The 25,021-nt window shown below is 37.0% G+C and overlaps 1 protein-coding gene and 1 pseudogene across 3 annotated transcripts in view; one reads left to right on the top strand and one right to left on the bottom strand.

Annotated features, from left to right (window-relative positions):
- Positions 1-25,021, top strand: part of CPEB3 (cytoplasmic polyadenylation element binding protein 3) — a 298,968-nt gene that overhangs the window by 129,889 nt on the left and 144,058 nt on the right. For 2 of the 3 annotated variants that reach the window (XM_006831138.1, XM_006831139.1), the window contains exons 3-4: positions 4,439-4,529; positions 20,875-20,931. In XM_006831138.1, the coding sequence (XP_006831201.1) occupies positions 4,439-4,529; positions 20,875-20,931 (148 nt within the window). Of the gene's footprint in view, positions 1-4,438; positions 4,599-20,874; positions 20,932-25,021 lie in introns of all 3 variants that reach the window. The other variant, XM_006831137.1, reaches the window with a different exon arrangement.
- Positions 9,175-9,471, bottom strand: LOC102811024 (annotated as a pseudogene).

Here is a 25,021-nt window from a genome sequence, read left to right as displayed (position 1 = left end):
TGCAATAGGTTGTTTGATTTATTGTCTGCTGCTTCAGTGAGCATAGATTTTATATCCAAGTAAAATGAAACCCTTGTCAACTTCAGTCTTTTTTCCATGTATCATAATGTTGTTTATTGGTGCATGTATGAGGATTTTTGTTTTCTTTACATTGAGTTGTAATCCATACTGAAGGCTGAGTTCTTGGATCTTCAACAATAAGTGCTTCAAGTCCTCTTCACTTTCAGTAAATAAACAAGGTTGTGTCATCTGCATATCACAGGTTGTTACTGAGCCTTCCTCTGATACTGATGCCTTGTTCTTTATGTAGTCCAGCTTTTTGGATTATTTGCTCAGCATACAGATTGAATAAGTACGGTCAAAAGTTACAACCCTGATGCACACCTTTACTGATTTTCAACCATTCAGTATTCCCTTGTTCTGTTTGAACAACTGTCTCTGGGTCTAGGCACGGGCTCTTTGTGAGCACAATTTAAGTGTTCTACAATTCCCATTCTTCGCAATGTTACCCATAATTTGTTATAATCTACATAGTCAAATGTCTTTGCATAGTCAATAAAACACAAGTAAACATCTTTCTGATAATTCTCTGCTTTTAGCCAAGATCCTTATGTCTTCAGCAGTGATATCCCTCATTTCATGTCCTCTTCTGAAATCCGACATGAATTTCTCACAACATCATATCAATGTGCTGCTGCAACCATTAAAAATTTATCTTCAACAAAATTTTATTAGTGTGTTATATTTATATTGTTTGTTGATTTCTGCCTTCTTTTGGATCATCTTTCTTTAGACTGAACCCAAATATGAATCTCTTCCAGTCAGTTGGTCAGGTAGTTGTCTCCAAATTGCTTGTGTATGTTTGTTGAAACATTTTAATTGGTATTCCATCAGTTCTTGGAGTCTTGTTTTTCACTAATGCCTTCAGTACAGCTTGGACTTCTTCCTTCAGTACCATTGGTTCCTAATCATATATCACCTTCTGAAATGGTTCAACTTGTTTATGGTACAATAACTCTGTGTATTCCTTCCATCTTCTTTTGATGCTTCCTGCATCATTCAGTATTTTGCTCCTAGAATCTTTCAACATTTCAAGTCAAGGTGTGAAGTTTTCTTCAGATCTTTCCATGTAAGAAATGCTGAGTGTGTTCTTCCCTTTTTGGTTTTCTAACTACAGGTCTTTGCACATATCATTATAATACTTTGACTTCTTTGAGCTGACCTTAGAATTTTTTTGTTCAGTTCTTCCATTCTCTTTAACTGCTGTATGTTCAAGAGCAAGTTTCAGGGTCTCTGACATACACTTTGGTCTTATCTTTTCAAAAAATGACCTTTTGCTTTCTTTATGTATGATGTTCTTGATGACATTTTGTAACTCCTCTGGTCCTGGATCATCAGTGTCCAATGCATTAAATTTGTTTGAGGTGGTCTCTAATTTCAGATAGGATATGTTGTTGTTGTTTGTTAAGTGCCTTTGAGTCAGTTCTGACTCATAATAATCCTGTACAGGGTTTCCAAGGAGCCAGCTGGTGGAGTTGAACCACCAACCTTGTGGTTAGCAATCTAGTGTTGATTATACAACACCACACTAGGGCTCTCAGATAGGATATGTTGTTAAGTGCCATTGAGTCGATTCTGACTCATAGTGACATTATGCACAACAGACCGAAACATTGCCCAGTCCTGCACCATTCTCACAATTGTTGTTAAGCTTGAGCCTGTTGCTGCTGCTACCTAAGATAGGATATACTCAAGGTCATATTTTGGCTCTTGTGGACTTGTTTTAATTTTCTTCAACTTCAACCTGAACTTGCATTTGAGCACCTTGATGGGGGGTGGGGGTGGGGAGATGTTTGATAGTCAACTCATGGCCTTGTTTTGAATTATGATATTGAGCTTCTCTATTTTCTCACCTATGTAGTCAATTTGATGACTGTGTATTCCATCTGGGAAAGTCCACATATATATGTTTTTGAAAAAAGGTATTTACCTTTTTTGTTTTTGAGAAAAGGTATTTGCAAATAATAAGTCATTGGTCTTGCAAAATTCTGTCATGCGATTGCCATCCATATTTCTATCATCAAGGTCGTATTTTCCAACTACCAATATCTCAACTTTGTTTCCAACTTTTTCATTGATTGCATGTTTGATCAGTTTCAGACTGAAGAAGTAGGTTATTTTTGTTAAGTGCCATTGAGTTAATTCTGATTCATAGTGAGGATATCCTGTACAGGGTTTCCAAGGACTGCTGATGGGTTTGAACTGCTGATCTTGCAGTTAGCAGTCCACAGTGCCACATCAGGACTCCAAAGAAATAGGTAGACTTCTTTAATTTCTTCATCATTTGCTTTAGTGCTTGGTACATAAATTTGTATAATAGTTGTATTAGTAGCTGGTCTTTTTTGTAGACATACAGATATCCTATCATAGACAGTATTGTATTTCAAGATCTTGAAATGTTCTTTTTGACAAAAAATGTGATGCTATGCCTCATCCGTTTTGATGTTCCCGTCATACTAAACCTATGATTGATTTAGAATATGACCAATATCTGTCCATTTCATCTGACTAATGCCTAGGACATCCATCTTTATGCATTCCATTTCATTTTTGGCAACTTCTAATTTTGCTAGAGTCATACTTGGTACATTTCACATTCTGATTATTAATGGATGTTTCCAGCTGTTTCTTCTTAAGTTGTGCATCATCAGCAAGTGAAGATTTCGAAAACTTTGCTTCATATAGGTCATTAAGGCTTTGTGGAGGCAGCTCTTCCCTAGTCATATTCTGAATGCCTTCCAACCTGAGGTGTTCACCTTCCAGCACTAAATCAGATACTGTTTCACTGATAAGTTTTTTTTTTTTTTTTTTTGGCACTAATCCTTCACCTAGCCTATTCTTAATCTGGAAGGTTTGCTGAAACCTTGCCACAGTGGGTGACCCTGTGAGGATTTGATATATCAATGGCATAGCATCCAGCATCCCAGCAACATAAAAGCCACAGTAGGACAAAGTGACAGACATGTGGAGCTTTTGTGCTTAATGCTGAGGAAATGCCACCTTCCTCTTTTCTCTTTCTGTTTCCTTGGATAAGATATACAGCTAAGCTTTCCAGTAATCAGAAGAAGACAACTTCTGGAGACTTTTAGACTTAACCTAGAAAATGGTTATTGCAGCTCATTCTTTTATCTGCTGTATCCTTTTTTGTTCATGGACAAGTGATTTTTTAAGACTAAATAAACTGTTAACAAGAGCCTGACAATAATCTTTATATTGCTGTATTTTGATTTAGTTGAGCTGTTTAAGGTATGTTAGTTTAGATTGTTTTCCTTAAGCAAAACCAAACTAGATCTGTTCTGCATATTAGGTTAGGCCACAAGCTGCACTTCCATTTGGGCTCAAACGATTCAGAATAGTTTGTAGATGGTGATTTCCTGCAGGCTGGAGTGAAATGTGGTGGAACAGTTCTCCTTCATTTAGTCTGCTATTTTCAAAATGTATTAGAATCTAAAATCACGCAAAGAACACCTTAGGTTAAAACTTCCCTATATGAAGGCTCTTCAGAATATAATTTTAATACTCTGAACACATTTTAATTTTTTTAATGTATCTTATGAATGAAATTTATTAGGCATAAATATTAAAGATACCCAATAAAATGACATTGCAATTGCAGTCACCTTTTGATTTTTTTTTTTTCCGGGAAAGTAGTTCTATTTGTAGACTGAGAATTCTTTTATTATTATTATTTTTCATTTGTTTATCTGGTACTTATTTTTTTTAGACTGAGAATTCTTAATAGTGTTCTTCCTCTGGAAAAAAAAACAGTCTCTCTATATTTGTAATACAGTAAGCATAGGGGGTGAGGAGCTCTGGTAGCAGAGTGGTTATAAGTCAGGCTTCTAACCTCAAAGTCAGCAGTTTAAAACTACCAACTATTTTGTGGGAGAAAGATGAGACTTTCTGCTCCCGTAAAGGTTTACAGCCTCGGAAACCCTATGCAAGGTCACTATGAGTCGGAACCAACTCCAAGACACACCACCACCACCAAGCATAAGGGATGGAAGGCAGATGATAAAGCCAAATCATTTGACTCTATTCCTTTTGAATTTAACTTTTTAGTTTATTTGAAAGAAAGACATTCTGAAGTAATTAAACACATACCTTATAGAATACTAGTGAAAGGGATACAGTATTACTTATTTAAATTAATTTATTATTTCAAGTCATTATTATTATTGAAAAGAATGACTTTATTGTGAGAAATATCTGTAACTTTCATTCTCGGCACATCATTCTCCCATTCTCTGACCTTTTGGTTCATTGTTACCACCAGGGCTCCTCCTTTCCTCAAACTATGGCAGGAATCAAGACTGTGGTGTTAAGGTTATAATGTAATTGTATGTATCATCTTGCTGTTCTGTGTTTTTATTTTTAGGACCGGAGTAGGCCCTATGACACTTTTAACTTGCACTCGTTGGAGAACTCTCTAATGGATATGATAAGGACTGATCATGAGCCTCTCAAAGGTAAACACTACCCTCCCAGTGGCCCACCAATGAGTTTCGCTGATATAATGTGGAGGAATCATTTTGCAGGTTAGGAATATTCATATGTCCATTCCTTGCTTGGTGTTTTAAACAAAAATCAGCTTTTTAATAATTATGATTTTGTTTGTTTTGTGTGTGTTTTGTATTGTTTTTCTTTGCTTTTATAAAGCATTGTGGAATGTATTTAAAGTCGATTTTTTTAAACTGGTTTCAGTTACCTAAAATAATCTTAAGTTGATTGCTTTCATTTATAATGTCTCACAGAAGTATGTGTGTGTGTTGGGGGAGGGGTACCTTGAGGTTAAGGTTACAAATTTAAGGATTATCTCAGGCAAGAGTTTGAGGAGTTCACCCAGTCTTCATAGCTCCAGAAAGTCTAGAGTCTATGAGAATTTGAAATTCTGTTCTGCATATTATTACTGTAGGTCAGGATTCTTCTAGAGTCTTTGATGAACATGTTCAGTAATGGTAACCCAGTACCGCCTAGTTCTTTGACCTCATGGCAGAGGAGGCAGTTGTTCATGGAAGCAATTAGCCACACATTCCATGTCCTACAAGGAAACAATTTTAAAATGTATAAATGGTGGTGGTGGTTACGTGCCATGGAGTCAGTTCTGACTCATAGCGACCTGGTGTAGGGTTTCCCAGGCTGTAAATCTTTACGGGAGCAGAAAACCTTATTTTTCTCCAGTGCAGTGGCTGGTAGTTTCAAATTGCTGACCTTGAGGTTAGCAGTCCAACTTGTAACCACTATGCTACCAGAACTCCTAAAAATGTATAAACGTTTGGGATTAAATATAAGGCAGAAAAGTCACAAAGTCAGCAATATTAGGACTTCTGATTTTTAGAGTTCATGTAAATAGGATCCATGCTGATGTTGCAGCCATCATTTTAGGTAGTTCTTTTTATATACTTCAGGATTGTTGTTAAGTGCTGTCAAGTCAATTCAGACTCATAGCGACCCTGTAGAGGGTTTCTAAAGAGCAGTTCAAAGTTGAGTTTGAACCATCAACTTTGTGGCTCAAACTGACCTTGCAGTCCAGTGCTTATCTTACAGCATCACACTAGGACTCCTAGAGGTTAGGAAAAAATAAATGACCATAGCAGAGAAATGCAGCGTTATTATTACATGTTTAAGTATCCTTTAAGAATTTATAGATATGTGGCACTGTGGGCTAATGCGTCAGACTGCAAAGTCATTTGAACTGCGAAGTCAGTGGTTCAAGCTCACCAGCTGCTCCTTGGAAACCCTATACAAGGTCGCTATGGGTCAGAATCGACTCAACGGCACTTAACAACAACAACTATAAACACATTAATAGATTAAGTTTGTAGTATTTGTAAAGAAGCTTGGTAGTGTAATGGTTAAGTACTTGGCTGCTTACTGAAAGGTGATGGTAGTGGTTATGTGTCCGGGAGTCGGTTCTGACTCATAGCAACCCTGCATAGGGTTTCTAAGGCTGTAAATCTTTACGGGAGAAGAAAGCCTCATCTTTCACCCATGGAACAGCTGGTAGTTTCCAACTGTTGACCTTGAGATTAGCAGCCCAACTTGTAACTGCTATGCTACCTACCAGAGCTCTTTAACTGAAAGGTAGGTAGGATTATGTAGGGACCCTTTAATAGTTTCAACTACTATATTGGAAATTATCTGTGGAAATATCTATTCTACTTGGGTTTAGGGTCTAAATGGCTTAAAACTGTCCAGAGTTACTCACAGGAATGCCTGTGCTATATGGGCTTGTGTCCTCTGGAGCTGTGAGGAATTTGAGTCACTGTGGTTCTTTCCAGGCCTTAATATAGGGTGTGACTAACTGGGAACACCTGACGTTCATTTCCTCCTGCCACACCAGAAATTCATTTCATTATATTCTTGTCACACTTATGATTTTCTACTGCTTTCCTCAATTTCCATTGGAAAGAAAGTAGTTAACAAATTATTGAGAAAATAAAGGATTTGGGAGCAAGCTATTCTATTAAAGCCTTCAGAAATAGAAAAATTTCTCATTTATTCATTCCTATATTTAGTCAGTATTACCATCTTTTTTCAGGTAAAAGATTAGGGTACACGGTAATTTAAAGCATATTGCACTTGGAAGTGAGAACAGTGTTAAGAAACCCCAGCAGTATTCGCAAACTGTTGCGTTTTAACTATCTTCTAAGATTAATTTGTCTTCTTTTTCCACCACAAATAGCTATATGCCTTTCTTAATTATTCTAAAATATTCAGGCCCCATTCTTTGTACATACCTGTTTTCTCTTAGTCTATCATTCTTTTTTTTTTTTTTTCTAGAATGAAGGATATTATAGTTTGTAAAATAATTATCCTAAATTGTGTGCATATTGCTTAAGCAGGAGCTGCTGTGCCTGGTTGAGAGTAGCATTAGCAGTGTCAGGAAGGTACCTCACATCGTATTACACTTTATTGCATGTCCATCTTTATTGCATGTCCATCCGCCTCTGCATAGATTTCTTTAACATACTTAAAAATATTGTCTCTATAAGAATAGCTTGCTGGGCAATACTTATAATAGATCCTAATAAGTTGGTGGACAGGTTTCAGCAGAGCATTGAGACTAAGAATAGACTAGAAAGACTAAATAGGTGCTCCTCATCTGAGGTATTAGCCCTTAAAAGCTTTAGGAACAGCAGTGAAATATTGATATTGTGCCTAAAGATTAGCTCCTTAGGTTGAAAGGCACTCACAATACAACTGGGGAAGAGTTAACTTCTCAAAGTACAGTTGACCTAAGGATGTGGGTGGAGCAGAGTTTTCAGGACCTTCATTTGCTGATTGTGCACAACTCAGAATGAAAAGAAACAACTGTAAACATCCATTAATAATCAGAATGTGGAATGTAAGAAGTATGAATCTAGAAAAATTAGAAGTCATCAAAAGTGAAACAGAATGTAGGAAGATAAGTATTCTAGGCATATGTGAGCTGAAATGGGCTGATATTGACTAGTTTGAATCTTGGAAACATGTATATGTTTTGCTATGCTGGGATTGACAAATAGAAGAGAAATGGCACAAGATTCATTCTCCAAAAAAAGTAGTATTTGAAGATCTATCTTGAGGTGCAATGCTGTTTGTGATAGGATAATACCCATGTACCTATAAGGAAGACCAGTGAATATGATTATAATTCTAATTCATTCACCAACCACTGAAACCAGTGATGAAGAAATTGGAGAATTCTACCGACTCCTTAAGTGTGACATTGAGCAAACATGCAGTCCATTACAGGTGATTGAAATGTGGAAGCTGGAAATAAAAAGGAAGGATTGATAGTTGGAAAATATGGCCCTGGTGACAGAAATGATGCTGAAGGACACATGATAGAATTTTACAAATACATTTTTCAACAGCATAAATGGCTACCATACATGTGGACCTCACCAGATGGAATACATAGGAATCTAATTGATTACATCTATGGAAAGAGATGATGGAAAAGCTCAATATCATCAACCAAAACAAGACTGAGAGCTGACTATGAAACAGATCATCAATTTCTCATGTGCAAGTTCAGGTTGAAACTAAAGAAAACTAAAACAAATCCACACACACACACACACAAAATACAAATGTGAGTATATTCCACCTGAATTTAGAGACCATCTCAACAACTAATTTAATGCATCGGACACTGATGACCCTAAGAACAAAGGAGTTGTGGGATGACATAAAAATGTTATTCATGAAGAAGGCAAAAGGCCATTACAAAGACAAGAAAGAAAAGATCAAAGTGGATGTGAGAAGATTCGATTGTTATTGAACATAGAATATCTAAAGCAAATGGAAGACATAATGACATAAAGAACTGAACAGAAAATGTCAAAGGACAGCTGGAGAAGACAAAGTCAAGTATTATAATGAAATGTGCAAAGACCTAGAGTTAGAAAACCAAGAAAGGAAGAGCATATACAAGCTTAAAGAAATAAAAAAAATGCAATATGAAGGACTCTATGGGCCGAATAGTGAACAATGTAGGAAGTACCAAAAGAATATGGAAGGAATATGCAGAGTAACTGTACCAAGAAGAAATGGTCAGTATTCAGTCATTTCAAGGGGTAGCATATGGTCAACAACTGATGGTATTGAAGAAGGAAACCCAAACTTCACTGAAGACATTGGTGGAAAACAAGGCTCCAGGAATTGATGGAATGCAAACTGAAATGTTTCAACAAATTGATGTAGCACTGGAGGTGCTCACTTGTCTATGCTAGGAAATTTGGAAGACAGGTACCTGGCCAACAGATTAGAAGAGTGTCATATTTGTCCCTGTCTTAGTATTTTATAACAGAAATATCCCAAGTGGATGGCTTTAATAAACAAAAATTTCATCTCTCATAGTTTAGGAGGCTAGAGTACTTATGCAGAGTTTCACTTCTGGGGAAAGGTCCTTGTTTCCTTTCAGCTTCTGTAGGCTCAGCATACTTAGGGATTCCCTGTATCTAGGAACATCACAGTGCAGGTAGCCCAGGACCAAAGGACAAACTGCACCGTGGCTCTTCTTTCTTGGTGTTAGTGGATCCCTCAGACTTCTGCTTGCCTTTTTTTTTTTTTCTTGTAAAGGTTTTATTTGTGGGGAGGGTTGGGGCACAGTGGACAGGGACCTGCTCAGTCCTTCTTGGCAGCCACTTTCCTCATGGCAGCCAGGACGTTGCTGAGCTCCTCTCTCTTCCTCTTTGCGCAGATGTGTGTCCCCACCTTTTTCTTTGTGAACTTGACTGCCCACTTGTCCTAGGAGACCTTGAGCAGTTCCATGCGCAAAGCCACACACCTCTTAGATCATGTCCTGCAAGAACTTGATGTGCTTGATGAGGCTTCCATGGCGGTGGCTGTGTGCTTGCTCACATTCTTGGTTACTTTGTGGCCTTTGTTGAGGCTAACGGCCATAGGGTAGCACACGGTCATGGCTGCTTTTCTTCAGTGACTGCTGCTGCAGAAGGCTTTGCTTGCCTTTTATATCGCAAAAGAGATTTACTCGCAATACAAGCTCATCCTGTAGATTGCATCTGGACTATTAACATCATAGAAGTGAGGTTTTATAACACATAGGATAACTAGATCAGAGCTGATCATGTCAGATCAAATTGTGGGGAAGCTTACATTATGTTAGATCTCTTCATGGGGGATTACTACCTCTTAACTACCTAACTCCTGAAAATTCAGGCCCAGCTAAGTTGATACCAAACTTAACTCTTCTACCTTTCTCTATTTGGCAAATATAAATTAATCTAATGCTTCAGGAACTGTGAATCAGAAATACACTCAAAATATTACAATAATAAAAAAAAATCCTTAACTATTACTGTACCCATTCCCAAGAAAGGTGATCCAATGGAATGCAGAAATCATTGAACTGTATCATTAATATCATATGCAAGGAAAAATTTGCTAAAGGTAATTCAAAAACAGTAGCTGCAGGCTGGATTCAGAAGAGGATGTGAAACAAGGGATATCACTGTTGATGTCAAATGTATGTTAACTGAAAGCCAGAAAATACCAGAAAGATGTTTACCTGTGCTTTATTGTCTGTGTAAAGGCATTTGACTCTGTGGATCATAACAAACTATAGATAACATTGAGAAGAATGGGACTTCCAGAACACTTAACTGTGCTCCTGTGGAATCTGTACATAGACCAAGAGGGAGTCATTTAAATAGAACAAGGGTTAGATACTGAATGATTTAAAAATCAGTAATGGTGTGTCGGAAACCCTGTACTGGGTCGCTATGGGTCGGAACCGACTCGATGGCACTTAACAACAACAACAACAATGGTGTGCCTCAGGGTTGCATCTTTTCACCGTACTTATTCAGTCTGTACACTGAAGAAATGATCTGCAAAACTGGATTATATAAAGAAGAATGTGGCATCAGAATTGGAGGAAGATTCATTAACAACCTGTGATATGCAGATGATGCAACCTTGCTTATGGAAGCCAAGAGGACTTGAAATATTTACTGATGAAGATAAAGACTACAGCCTTCAGTGTGGATTGCACTTCAATGTAAAGGAAATTAAAATACAACTAGAGCAATACATGGGAACGAGGTGGCTCTATACAATAAGCACTGGACTGCAAATCACAGGGTCCAGAGTTCAAGCCTGCTTGCCACTCCATAGATGAAAGATGAGCCTTTCTGCTCCTGAAAAGATTGAAAGCCTCAGAAATCCTAGACAGGGTCACTGTGAGTTGGAACCAACTTGACAGCACATAACAACAACAACTAGCGCGATAAATAACATCGTGATAAATGGAGAAAAGATAGAAATTTTCTAGGATTTTATTTTACTTGTATACACAGTCAATACTTGTAGAAGCAGCAGTCAAGAAATAACAACTTATTGCATTAGGTAAATCTGCAAAAGAATACTTTAAAATGTTAAAGAGCAAAGAAAGATGTGTTGCCTAACCCAGGCCACAGTATTTTCAGTCACCTAATATTTTTGCAACAGGTGAAACATTTAGCTCTCCTCATAAATGTAATTAAGAGGATCTACCATTGGGAGAACTCAGAGCCGTGACGGTGCAGTGGTTAAGTGTTCGGATGCTAACCAAAAGATTACTGTTTAACTGCCAGTCACTTCTCAGGAAGAAGAGCTGATATTCTGCTTTTGGGAACCCCATTGGACACTTCTACTCTGCCCTAAAGGACTCCTATAAATCAGGAGTGCCTTGATGGTAATGAGTTTAGTTTGGGTTTTGGCACTGGTAAAGGTAGAATAAGAGGTAAGGGAAGAGATTCATGTCTGTCCTATCCTTATTGCTCTCCCCAGACTTGCCACTAATGATGAGAGTTGTTCTAGCCTCTATGAAAACCCAGGGTCATTTGGTTTGATTAATCTTACTCCTCCATAGGATTATTATTCAGAGGAAAAAGGGATGATAGGGAAGAATAATAAGGAAAAAACAACCACAATGCACTTGTGGACAGGTGATAACCATAAAGCAACGTCGCTTCTCCACCCCTGCCTGGGGAAGCACAATATAGCAGTCATCTTGGGAAACTCATCACATGTTGTTTTACTTTTATAAGAAGAGAAGATCAAGCTGACTACATGACGAAACTTTTTTTGTATATTTGAATTTTCTCTTCCTTTGCCATTAATGAAACTGAGATTTGAAACACAAAAAGCACAGGTGTCAGTTGAGGATTGATGCTGAAGAGTTTGTTTTTCAAGTATACGCTGAAAGGATCTGTGAAAAATTAGGTATCTTCCGTAATAGTACTTTAACACATTTAAATAGACAAGAAACTTGGAGGGGGATAAATGCTACTTCTTTGATGTTATAGTGGCAATTTTTACTGTTCATCATAATTTAAATTTAATAGCATGGAGCCTTTCACAGAATCGGCCCTCTTTTATAGGCTGTTGAGCTCCCTTTGTTTTTGATAAAGTACAACTTCATTAAATTTTTGCTTGTTTTTTCAGAAAAATGAATTATCCCTTTATTCTGTAGTTTGAATAGTTGCTTCAGTTGATTTCTTATTGCCTCCCTTAAGCTCACATCAGTTTGTCTTGCGTAAGCTAGCAAATTCCACAGACTTTTAGGAGACAGGTTCTGAGTTAACAAGAAGTGTTTGTTCTTGTCCTATACATTCTTGGAGGAGAGGGACAATAGATAGAAATTGAATGCTTTTTTTAATAGGTTGTTGTTGCTAAGTGCTGTTGAGTAGGTTCCGACTCATAGTGATCCTGTAAAGAGTTTCCAAGGTATCTTCTATTAATTTGCCACATAATAGTTTAAATATAGCACTGTAATCACACATAGTTGGGTAAGAAAAAGATTGTGTCTGAGTATGATCTCCAGAAATTCCATTTTAATTTGTCTTGAATACAACCTACAGTAAGGAAACTAAGGCAAAATAGTTCTTAACTAGTCAAAAATTACCCACTACTGACTGGTATCTGAAGAAATGAGAATCTGACCATATGTCTAAACCCACAGCTTTTGTTAATAAGTAATTTGGAATTTATTTTGAATATTATGGACCAAAGTTGTGTCATTTTTCCCTATAATAGTTTAAAACTTTTTTTTTTTTTTGTATCCTTACATACATTATGACATCTTGAATATGTTACCAGCTTTATAGAGAAAGTTGGTGGGAAGTAGAATCCAGTAGAATGTACATTTTTATCTATAACCCTTTCTGGGACATAGCATTCATACTCTGTTTTGTGAAGCTCTTTGAAGTATCTGGCCTTTTGGAGCAAAGTAGATGGCAATACATCTGTTATTCCTTATCTAATAACATATTATAGGATATAACTTTCATAAACCATGTAACAAAAATTTCAATTTTCATTTTGGATATATGAAAGTATGGGTTTTAGTTGGGCTTTGAAAGTCTGAATAACAGTGTTCTTAAGTGCTGTCACGTCAGTTGCAACTCATAGTGACAACTCATAGTGTTTCTGAGGAGCAGCTGATGGGTTTGAAATACTGACCTTGCAGTTAGTAGTCCAGTGCTTATCCTATAACACCACACGAGGAATAATTGTAAGAGGTAGTTTTTATAAGCAGCAATATGAGTGCTAATTGAGTTTATGAGACTATGATTTTTACACCGAGTGTGGTGCCGTAGGATCAGCGCTGCAAACCACAAGGTCAACATTTCAAACCCACCATCTGCTCCTCAGAAACACTATACAGAGCCACTATGAATCAGAACCAACTTGATGACACTTAACAATAACCATATATAACTTTATTCTTCAGTCTCTGCCTCCACCTCCTTCCTTCTCCCCCCTGAAGTAGAGAAAGTGGGACACAGTCTTAGATTTCTGTGGCATCACTTAACTCAATAAAACCAAATATGCCGTCCAGTTTTCAAAACCTTCTATTTCCACTATGTATTTATACTATACTTCAAAGATAGCTAGCTGACATGAACAATTTAAAAATAGCAGACCACGCACAGACAGGTGACAAAATGTCACACTGGCAGTACCAGATTGCATTAACAAAAATCACCAGATGTCACACACTTGATTCTATTTTCTCAGCTGATTAAACAGCAGTATTTGTTGGACAAAAGGAAGCAAAAATGAAATGGTCTTATCTGAATTTAGAATTAGTTTCTCCTTTGCTGTTATATTTTCCCCCTCTAAAGTCCTCGAATAGCTGTGAAACTTAAAACACATAATAAGTAAAAATAATTCCAATTTCATGTAAGAAACCTTTGTACATTGTTGTTGTTGAGTGCTGTCCAGTTGATTTTTGATCTATAGTGACCCCATGTGACAGAGTAGAACAGCCCCATAGGGTTTACTCGGCTGTAATCTTTACAGGTACAGATTACCAGGTCTATTTCCTAAGGAGCCACCAGGTGGGTTCAAACCAACCTTTTAGTTGACAGCTAAGCACGTTACCCAGGTTTTCTCCTTTACACATATACATCCCCTAATCTAGAAGACTCTGGAGTTCTGGTGTGCCGCTATAGGTTAATGTGCCAGACTGCAAAGCTGTTTGAACTTCAAGGTCGGCGGTTCAAGCTCACTAGCTGCTCCTTGGAAACCTTGTACAGAGTTGCCATGAGTCAGAACTGACTCCACGGCACTTAACAACAACAATCTAGAAAGACGCTAATCAAAATAATAATAACAAGAATCTTTGAATTGCTAATCTTGTTTTCTTTATTCTTCATACTAATTTTTCTCCAGTGGAAACATATAGCATTTTATAATTTAAACAATTTTTAAAGAAGTATAGAAACTAGCATAAAGAAGTCCTATGTGTGGTTTTATCAAAAAAGAAAAAAAAGAGGTGAGAGGAGACATTTCTTTAGAAAACGATTAGGTTATATATAAATCTCTGGTCAGGATGGATATTGATTCAGAACTTATTATGAAATCTTTTGTCAAAACGTTTGATGCAGAGATAGGTTGTAGTCATAGTGGCTAACAAAAGTAGGAAGAACATCAGGAAAGATAAACAGTTTCTAGCTTTTCTGCAAAAAGGTATACATTCATCTGTAAAACACCGCTAAGGGAGAACAAACAAGATGGCGGATGGGATAGATGTGCAGTGAGGAGCTCCGTCAGCAACAACAGAATACTGGATCAAGCAAGTTCAGGGTATGGTCCCAGAACTCTGAACCACATATAAAGGAATATTTAGAAAGTTGGAAGGCGTATAGCCAGTGGAATTTTTAGCAGAAGCAAGAAATCCAGTACTTTCTAATCCAAGGCGCTCAGCTACTCCGTGAGAGGCCATCTTGGGCAAAACCGAGTGGGGGATGGATTAGAGCAGCCATGGACCCCGGCAAAACTGCGGACATTCTTTTTTTTTTTTTTTATCTGTTTATTGGTCTCTCACTGTCTGTGTACCTCCATTCTGGTAACTAGAGAGGGTGCCCTAGTAAGTGGACACCCCACTCCCACCCCTGGAGGGCTCTATTGCGCATGCACACAGATCTCCTCAAATTTAAAGGGACAGTTTCCACTTAAAACCAAACAGCAGTGCAAAACAGCCACAGCCACCCCTGAACTGTTTATCACTAGGAAAAAGGCCTAAATGGGGTTGTGTTGTGGGACAGGCAGACTAAAAAGAAAACAGGCCGAAAATTAAATCCTAAGTTACGTAGTAACAACCAACAGTGGCATCTTGAAATTTCTCTGGAAGAAGAGTGAAAAGGGAAGCCCATCTCCTGATCACATCTACCCGTAGGCAATCAGAAAGCATAAAAATTACCAAAATACCCATATAAGTTTTAAGGCCACAGATAACTCCTAATATGCCCCCCAAAACAGAAACAGATGATGTATCAGCACATGTCCAGAAACAAGATAAAGTGACTGAGACAAATGATCTGGAAGTAGACCTACACTCCATACTGGAAGGAGGGTAGGCTTTGGAAATGCCTGAGAAGGAATTCAGAAAAATGATCATAAAATGTATCAAAACATGGAGTTGATAAAAATAAGGAAGAAGTCAGGAAAGCTCTGCAGGAACAATCAAATAAGATAGATACAGCATTGGAAACAATTCAAAACCTACAGAAAGAGGTCAAAATGACTAATAAGAGAACATCAGAAATGGACAATGCACTGAAAGGGCAAAGGAATAGAATTGAAGAGATGGAAGCTAGAACTAGTGAGCTAGAAGATAAATCTCTCAATACTACTAAGATAGAAGAACAAAAAGAAAAAAAGGATTAAAAAATCTAAAGAAGGTCTAAGATTCATGTTGGACTACATGAAGAGGAATAACTTCAGAATTATCTGCATTCTGGAACAGGAAGAATCACACAAGTCCACAGAGGAGAGATAGTTGAAAAGCTTCTGGAAGAAAATTTCCCTAACATTGAAAAGATAAGCAAGCATTCAAGAAGCTCAACGAACCTCAGGAAGGACAGACCCTAAAAGACAATCTCCAAGACATAATAATCAAGCTCTCCAAAGTCAAAGATAAGGAGAGAATCCTGAAAGCAGCTTGTAGTTTGTTGTTGTTAAGTGCTGTTGAGTCAGTTCCAACTCAGAGCAACTCTGTATATAGTTTCCAAGGAGTGACTGGTGGGTTTGAACGATTGACCTTGTGGTTATCAGTCCAGTGCTTATCCTACAATGCCACATTAGGATACCAGCTCTTCTTCTTGTTAAGTGCCATTGAATTGGTTCCAACTCATAGTGACCCTGTATAGGGTTTCTGCGGAGCAACTGGTGGGCTTGAACCAGTGACCTCGAGATTCAAACAGACCTTGTAGTCCAGCGCATTAACCCACAGCCCCACACTAGGATGTCCCAGCTCTTTTTAGGTAGCTGTAAAAGGTCACTTTGAGCTCTGAGTGTGCCTTTAATCTCTTTACTATCTCAAAAGAGATTGACTCAAAATACAACCTAATCCTGTAGAATGCATCTGACCTCATTAACACCATAGAATTGAGGATTTACAATACATATGATAATTAGATCATGGATGGGGAGGGTGGTAATTATATCATTATATAACTTCCAAACCACTGAGAATCATAACCAGCTAAGTGGACACACAGTAAGATAAATGGAGAAAAGACTTCATTTTGCTTGGATCCACTATCAACACTAAGGGAAGTAGTCAAAAAACTAAACATCGTATTACATTGGGCATGTCTGTTGCACAAGATCTCTTTAAAGAGTTTTAAGAACACATATACCAGTTTGAGGACTAAAGTGTGCCTGACCCAAGCCGTGGTATTTTTAGTAACCTCATACGCATGTGAAAGTTGGACAATGAATAAGGAAGACTACAGAAGAATTGATGTATTTGAATTATGTTGAAGAAGAATATTAAAAGTATCATGAACTTCCAGAACAAATACATCTGTGTTTGAAAAAGTACAACGAGAATGCTTCTTAGAGGCCAGGAGGGACCAGTCCTTGGAGAAATACATCATGCTTGGTAGAGTGGATGGTCATGAAAAAGAGGAAAACCCCCAAAGAGATGGGTTGGCAGAGTGACAGAAGTAATAGGTTCAAGTGTAACAAAGATTGTGAGGATGGCGTAGGATTGGTCAGTGTTTTGTTCTGGTATATATAGGGTCGCTATGAGTCAAAACCAACTTGATGGTCCCTAACAACAACAACAACAAATTTAATCTATGATAACAAATATATATAACAATGTAATTCTACATAATTTAGATGGGCAATGAGTTTGAATTTGAATTCTTGATGGCTGTCTTGGTAGATTTTGTAGTGTCTATTTACAATTAAGGTGGGACTAAGGAGCTCTGATAGCGTAGTGGTTACGACTCAGGCTGCTATCCTCAGGGTCAGCAGTTCAAAACTACTACCTGTTCCTTGGGAGAAAGATGAGGCTTTCTGCTCCTGTAAAGATTTACAGCCTTGGAAACTCTGTACAGGGTCGCTATGAGTCGGAACCAACTCGACAGCACTTCACAACAACAATTTACTGTTAAATTAGTATCCTCAAGAATATGACGGAAGTTGTTTTAGGGCAAACAACATCCAGTCCTCATTGATATTAGTACCTAGTGATAATCATCAATGCAGATAATGTCTTAATTATTTGAAAAAGACGGAAAGAACTTTGATATAGTAATTGAAAACAGAATATAAACTCTGTTTATTGAGTTAAAACTTTGTCCAGGTTATAAATTTTCTTATAAATTCCAGTGAATGTGATGGTAGGAGTTAGCATTCATTACATATAGTGTAGACAGTGATCTTCACGGGTTCTAAAAGTGACTTAGAAACTAGACAAATAAAAATCAGATAGAAAATTATATATACTGATACATTTTTGTTAAACAGTGGTATAGTTTTTGAAGTTTCTAGTAATTAGCTTCTAGTAAATATGAAAAGCTCGGTGAAATTGGTAAAAATAAAATCGGGAATTTTATTTTTTGGAAAAGAATTCTTTTCTAATATCATTTTTCTATTTAAAATAGATGCTAAAATAATTCTATATTACAAATACTGTCAGGATAATCTTCACAAAACTAGCATTAGATGTATTGTCTTCTAATAAGGAGGTTTAGAATAATAAACACTAATTTTTGTTAAAGACCTTATAATGCTTCATGGTAAGATTAGAACAGGTCCACCAGAACCCATAAATTGTTTATCAATTTTCCATTCTTTAAATACACTTTCAACCCCCACCCCCCTGGCCAATAAAAGTGACCTTACTCTTTTTTTTCCTGTCTGTCAATATAAAATGGTCTTTCACTGAATCATTTAAATTACTGTAACTTGAGGATCTTTAAGATATTTGGATTGTTTTGTTTAGGTAAACATTCTGTTTATTAGGAATTCGTGACTGACGTTTTTGTTTGGAGCAAACGCTCTATTTCGTCCACTGTGATACTTCACTTTTAGGGCAGAAGAGCTTGATAATGCTATTCACCTCTAGCCCTCTATAACAGAGTTTAATACCAAATGATTCATTGACCTTTTGAAATTATAAATTGCTGTTGTTTAAATCAGTCATGTCTATTGTATTTCTAGCTCTTTCTGTACCATAGAAAATTAAAACAAAATCATTTGTGTACTACTCTTCTTTTTTATAAGTTTTTATTATGAATTGAGTGAAGGTTTACAGAGGTCATTATTTTCATATGCAGCAAATGATACACTTTATATCATCTCAGTGACTGTAGTCCCTTCCGTGCAACAACAGTTAATCCACGTCTCCCTGTGCTTCCTGTTTCCATTCCACTCATCTTCTCATCCTTTCTCAACTCTGTCCTTAGGTAAATGTTGCCCTTTTGATTTTGAATGACTGACTATTCCATGGTGAGCATAACTTACTAAGGTTGTTGTCCCTCCGGTATGTGCACCACTTTCCTCCAGTACTAGTGACATTTATTATTTAAACAATGGTGGTGGAGGTGGCTGTGTGCCTGAGTTGATTCCAACTCATAGTGACCCTATATAGGGTTCCTGAGGCTATAAATCAAATCTTTATAGAAGCAGAAGGCCTCAGCTTTCTCCCGTGAAACAACTGATAGATATGAACTTGAAAGTCACTGACCTTGCAGTTAGCAGCACAGTTCGTAATCCACTACGCTGCCAGGGCTCCTTTAAATAGTGGTAGTGAAATAAAATTAAAATTTTTCCTGAGAATTTCATGATAATCTTTGACATAGTTAGAAATGAAAACCTGGCATAGCTAAGTTCATAGATAGAAGCTGTATCCAAAAGCTGCTATCTTTTTTTTTTTAAGAAATTGGTCAGAAAAGATTAAGGAATGTAAGAGTTAAAGTAATTAGAGGTAAATACTGCTGACTGATGGTACATGGAAAGGATTGCAATCATTGTAATGAAATGAAGTAATTTTTTAAAATGTAAAGCTGATGATGTGCTCTGTAAACAATCACTCGATTCACAATAAAAAGTTTTTTTTAAAAAAAGATTAAATACATCTTTGGTTTGTTTTGTTTTTTTTTCTCCCCCTCACATAAGGCTCTTTTCATTGTTTTTTTTGATACATCTACATCCTTGTCCTAGATAACTAATGAAAAGTGGCCAACTTTGTTCATCTTCCACTTTCAACCCTTAAGGAAATTAGTTGAAACTTCGCATCCAGACTTGTCATATTATAGAACAGTAGTTGGGAGATATTTTTTGTAGGGTAACATGCCCAAATTCGGAGATGAGTGGTAGGACAGATATAAGAACCCTAGATTTTTAGACCTGTCATCGTTCCCCCCTATTATGTTATACAAGGAGTTCTGGTGGTGCAGAGGATTATGAGCTGGGTTGCTAACCGCAAGGTCAGTAATTCGAATCTATTTCCTGGGGAGAAGAAGGAGGCTTTCTGCTCCTAAAGATTTACAGCCTTAGAAATCCTATACAGGGGTTGTTATGAGTTGGAACTGACTTGGTGACACACCCCCACCACCATTATGTTATTCACAGTGTACCATCTTTCTTTCAGTTGCCAATTTGACAGTTAAGTTGCATTTTTGTACCATGGAAAAACCTTGTATTTTTATTGTCTCAACTTCAAGTTTATGTACTACCTTTTGTCCCCCATTGAATGGATGCCATATGCTACCATTGTCATGAAGGCTAGGCAAACTGAGTCAGTACCTGCTTTTCTTTTCTACTTTATTATGCAAGGTAGTCTTAAAAAATACTTCTGAGTATCATCACTCAACATTATAGAGGTCATGTTGTAAGAGAAAATAGAATTTTTAATATGGAATAAGAGGTCAGACTGTTTTCTATTAAACATGTCATAATAACACTGAAGATGCTGCCATAGTAACCTGACCTTCATGTTTCAAATGAAAATAATGTATAAGCTCTTTTTTAAAATGAGAAATGAATATATATTGTTTTCCTTCAAATACATGAAAAATAAAAAACAGACAAGAAAAAAAAGAAGAAAGCAATTTCCTCCCACCCCTTTCCTTCCTTTTCTTGTTAACTGCCTTCCCTGTCACCCGAGTTAGCTCACCACCGCACTCTTCTCAGTGATTCATTCTCCCTCCCCTCCCACCCCATATAGACTTTGAGGTCTCTTTTTTTTTGGCTGCTTTATTTGAAGGGCATTTTAAATGTTTAATTCAAGGAGTTGGATGTTTAAATTGGAGTGCAGGAGATAAGTTAAAATTTCAAACTTAACAGTGGAAGCTTCTTTTTTTTTATTTGTTTTTTATTATTTTTTGTTGAGACTTTGACTTTGCTTTAAGACTTCATGTTTATGTTTTATGACTTAATTTAAAAACTGTTGCTTGGCTTTGATAATTGTTATAGATTAAACTGTTTTAATTTTTTGTAATGCTTATTTTTGCAATGTACTTAAAATGATTAAGTTAAATGTCTTTGTGCTTAAACTGAAATCATTTTATTTTGTAGGACGCATGGGAATAAATTTCCATCATCCAGGAACAGATAATATTATGGCACTTAACAGTAAGTCTTCATATGAAATATTCTATAAAATTAGTAGTCAAGTTGGCACCATCTGGTTTCCATGTTCTTTTTAGTTCATCATTTTGGTTTCTACTTCCTTCATTGTTCATCACGTATCAACCATCCACTGAGATCATTCATAGTAGACCTTGACTCTATACAGGGCCTCCACTGGTGTCCCTGGACCAGCATCATCAGTATCACTTGAGAACTTGTTGAAAAAGCCAATTCTCAGATCCCACTCTAGATCTACTTTATGGGTTGTTGTTGTTGTGCCATCAAGTCAGTTCCTACTCATAGCGACTAGTAAGTTTGAACTGCTGACACTAGCTGAGCTCTGGTAAAGCCTAAAATATTTATTGCCAGGCCCTTTATTGAAGATATCTGCCATCCCTGCTCTATACTGTTGGAGCAAAGAAAGGAAGGAGGTAGGTGAAATGAGAGACAGAAGGAAGTGGGTTGTTGTAAATCAACTTATTTATACATAATTCAGAATTTTTCTCGTGGTAGGCAGCCATTAAGTATTTCAAACATTATATCCAGGGTGTTCCATTAGTAGAGCTTGTGTAATATTTTAGGTATCAACAGCTTTGCACCTTACCAGTATATAATTGTGGGATTAAGTTCTGGAGCACCACAGATTTATTAAACAGAATTAGCTGGCTGAGCTGCCATCAACTTCCTTCTTAGTGTCCATGAATGAAATGACTTTGTAGAAGAGCAGTCTCTAAATGGGAATTATTGGTCATCAAAAGAACCTGTTCTAGCCATTGAATCTATCAGGATTTAGTTTTCTTTTCTAGCAAATGAGTGGTAACAGATTGTCCCTATTTGACCTCTCAGATCATGTGATCATGTAAGCTGACTGAATACATACGGAAGGCATACTGGGTAGATCTAGGATTGTGTGCAATTTTGTACTCTTTTTCTCATTGTTTCAGTAAGAATGTTGGATATACCATTGGCGTACTAATACCTTAGATAAAATTTTATGTTATTCTAAATATATATATGCTGCATTTCCGTAGTTCCTGCTTACTAGTGAGCAGTGCTGAGACTCACTGGTAAGCAGCACTTGGTGATTTCCTAACCCATTGCATACATCTTTTTTTTTTCTAGTTAGCTTGCATATCCTCTTTTGGAATGTCTTGGAGATAATAAAAAATTCATACTATACACGTGCACTTTCTAATTTCTAAAAGAAAGATCAATTTACATTTAGACTATGCTACCTCTAATTTTTTCTAAGGAGCCCTGGTGACACAAAGAGTTAAGTGCTCAGCTGCTAACTAAAAGCTTGGCACTTCAAGCCAATATGCTTCCATAAAGATTGCAGAAAAGCAAAGCCAAAACAACCCTATGGGACAGTTCTATTCTGTTCCATGGGATTCTTTTGAGTTAGAAGTGATTTAACAGTATCCAGCAACATTTTTTCTAGATAGATTTAGGTGGGGAATTAATGAACAAAATACTTAACCTGCTGAGCTTCAGCAATAATTACATTGTGAAAAGACTTCAGTTACAAGTTGGTGACTCTCGAAGTAAAAATAAGTAAATAAATTATGGTACTATGTCTGACTAACAGAATGTGTGTGTATTTAAGAAAATGCATATTCTTACATAGTTTGAGTATTCATCTATCTGCAAGAGCAACAGGATATGATTTGTGATTTTCTGTATTAAAAATGGTGCTGAAAGACACTTTTTGAAAAAAGAAGAAACTGATTCTTAGCTTTTCTTTGATTCTCTGCTTTTAGATAAGAGATTTTATATATATATATATATTCTTTCCACTTTGTGCATGTTGCTTAAACCCCCTTATCTGTTTCCTCACCTGTGAAAGAAGAAGGTTGAATTAGATAATCTTGAAAATTGCTTTCGGTATAAAAATTCTGTGATTTTGCAGTATTTTTAAAGTTCTACAAAGCAATTTTGCCAGTATCTATAGCAAATGTTAGTGAGTTTTGTACATCTACAAAATTATGGCAGATGTCAGAATGCATCCTGAAATGATTCCAAAGTGGAAGAACCCTGTGTTGTTGTTAGATGCCCTAGAGTCCGCACTCACTCATAGCAACCCTATTCACAACAGAACAAAACACTGCCTAGCCCTGCACTATCCTCACAGTTGTTGTTTTGTTTAACCCCATCATTGCAACCACTGTGTCGGTCCATCTCATTGAGGGTCTTCCTCTTTTTTACTGATCCTCTTATTTTACCAAGCATTATGTCCTTTTCTAGGGCTGGTCCCTCCTGACAATATGTTCAAAGTATGTGAAACCAAGTCTTGCTATCCTTGCCTTCAAGAGCATTCTGGCTATACTTGAAAAATAGATTTATTTGCTCTTTTGGCATTCCATGGTACTTTCAGTATTGTTCACTAACACTATAATTCAGTGCTTCAGTTCTTTTCTGGTTTTCCTTATTCATTGTCCAGCTTTAACATGCATATGAGGCAATTGAAAATACCATGACTTGGCCAGGCACATTTTAGTCCTCAAAGTGACATCTTTATAACACTTTAAAGAGGTCTTTTGTAGCAGATTTGCCCAGTGTAATACATTATCTGATTTCTTGACTGCTGATTCCATAAGCATTGATTGTGGATCCATGTAAAAAGAACTCACTGACAACTTCACTCATTTCTCCATTTATCATGATGTTTATTTGTTCAGTTGTGAGAATTTTTGTTTTCTTTACGTTGAGTTGTAATCCACACTGAAGGCTGTATTCTTTGATCTTCATCAGCAAGTGCTTTAAGTTCTCTTCTCTTTCAGCAAACAAAGTTGTGTCATCTTCATATCGCAGGTTGTCAGTGAGTTTTCCTCCAATTTTGATGCCATGTGTTTTCTCCATATAATCCAACTTCTCAGATTATGTGTTCAGTATACAGATTGAATAAGTATGGTGAAAGAATATAACTCCTGAGGCACACTTTTACTGATTGTAAACCACCAGTATCCCCTTGTTCTCTTTGAATGATTGCCTCCTTATTTAAGTATGTGTTTTAAATGTTCACGCTTACCTCCTGCAAAATTTTACTTGTCTGTGGTATTAATGATAATTAATGAATAATTTCCACATTCTGTTGGACCTCCTTTCTTTAGAATTAGCACAAATATGATTGGCTAGGTAGCATAGAGTAGGGAGTACTTCCAGCACTGCATCAGTTTGTTGAAACATTCCATTTGGTATTCTGTCAATTCCTGAGCCTTGTTTTTTTCCTAATATCTTCAGTACAGTTTGGATTTTTCTTCAATCTCATTGGTTCTTGCACATATGTTGTTGTTGTTGTTAGGTGCCACTGATTTGGTACCGACCCATAGCGATCTTATGTACAGCAGAACGAAATACTGCCCGATCCTGAGCCAACCTCACTACTGTTGCCATGCTTGAGCCCATTGATGCTGACACTTGGCTACCATCTTGCTGGGGGTCTTTCTCTTTTTCTCTGACCCTCCACCTTACCAAATATGATATCCTTCTCCAGCAACTGGTCCCTCCTGACAATATGTCCAAAGTATGAGAGATGAAGCCTGGCCATCCTGGCCTCCAAGGAGCACTCTGGCTGCACTTCTTCCAACACAGATCTGTTAGTTCTTTTGGCAGCCCATGGCACTTTTAGTACTGTCCTTCAACACCATAACTCAAAAGCATCAATTCTTCTTTGGTCTTCCTTATTCACTGTCCAGCTTTCACATACATATGAGGTTATTGAAAATGCCATGGCTTGGGTCAGGCACACCTTATTCCTCAAACTGACATCTTTGCTCTTCAACACTTTAAAAAGGTCTTGTGCACTCTTTGGTTGGTTGATGATGCATGGTAGGGATTGTAACTATGGCAATGAAATGATAATATTATAGGATGAATGTAAAACTAATGTTCTCCCATGTAAACTATCACATAATTCACAATAAAACATTAAAAAAAAAGGTCTTGTACAGAAGATTCACCTAATGTAATATGTCGTTTAATTTCTTAACTGCTGCTTCCAGTGAGTGTTGATAGTTGGTACAAGAATGAAGTCCTTGACAACTTCAATCTTTTCTCCATTGATAAGAATGTTGTCTATTGGTCCAGTGGTGAG

The sequence above is a fragment of the Chrysochloris asiatica genome, unplaced genomic scaffold (genome assembly GCF_000296735.1).
Source record: "Chrysochloris asiatica unplaced genomic scaffold, ChrAsi1.0 scaffold00003, whole genome shotgun sequence".
NCBI classification, from domain to species: domain Eukaryota; kingdom Metazoa; phylum Chordata; class Mammalia; order Afrosoricida; family Chrysochloridae; genus Chrysochloris; species Chrysochloris asiatica.
The sequence above is the reverse complement of the archived record's forward strand: the minus strand, read 5'-3'. Positions and strand labels throughout refer to the sequence as shown.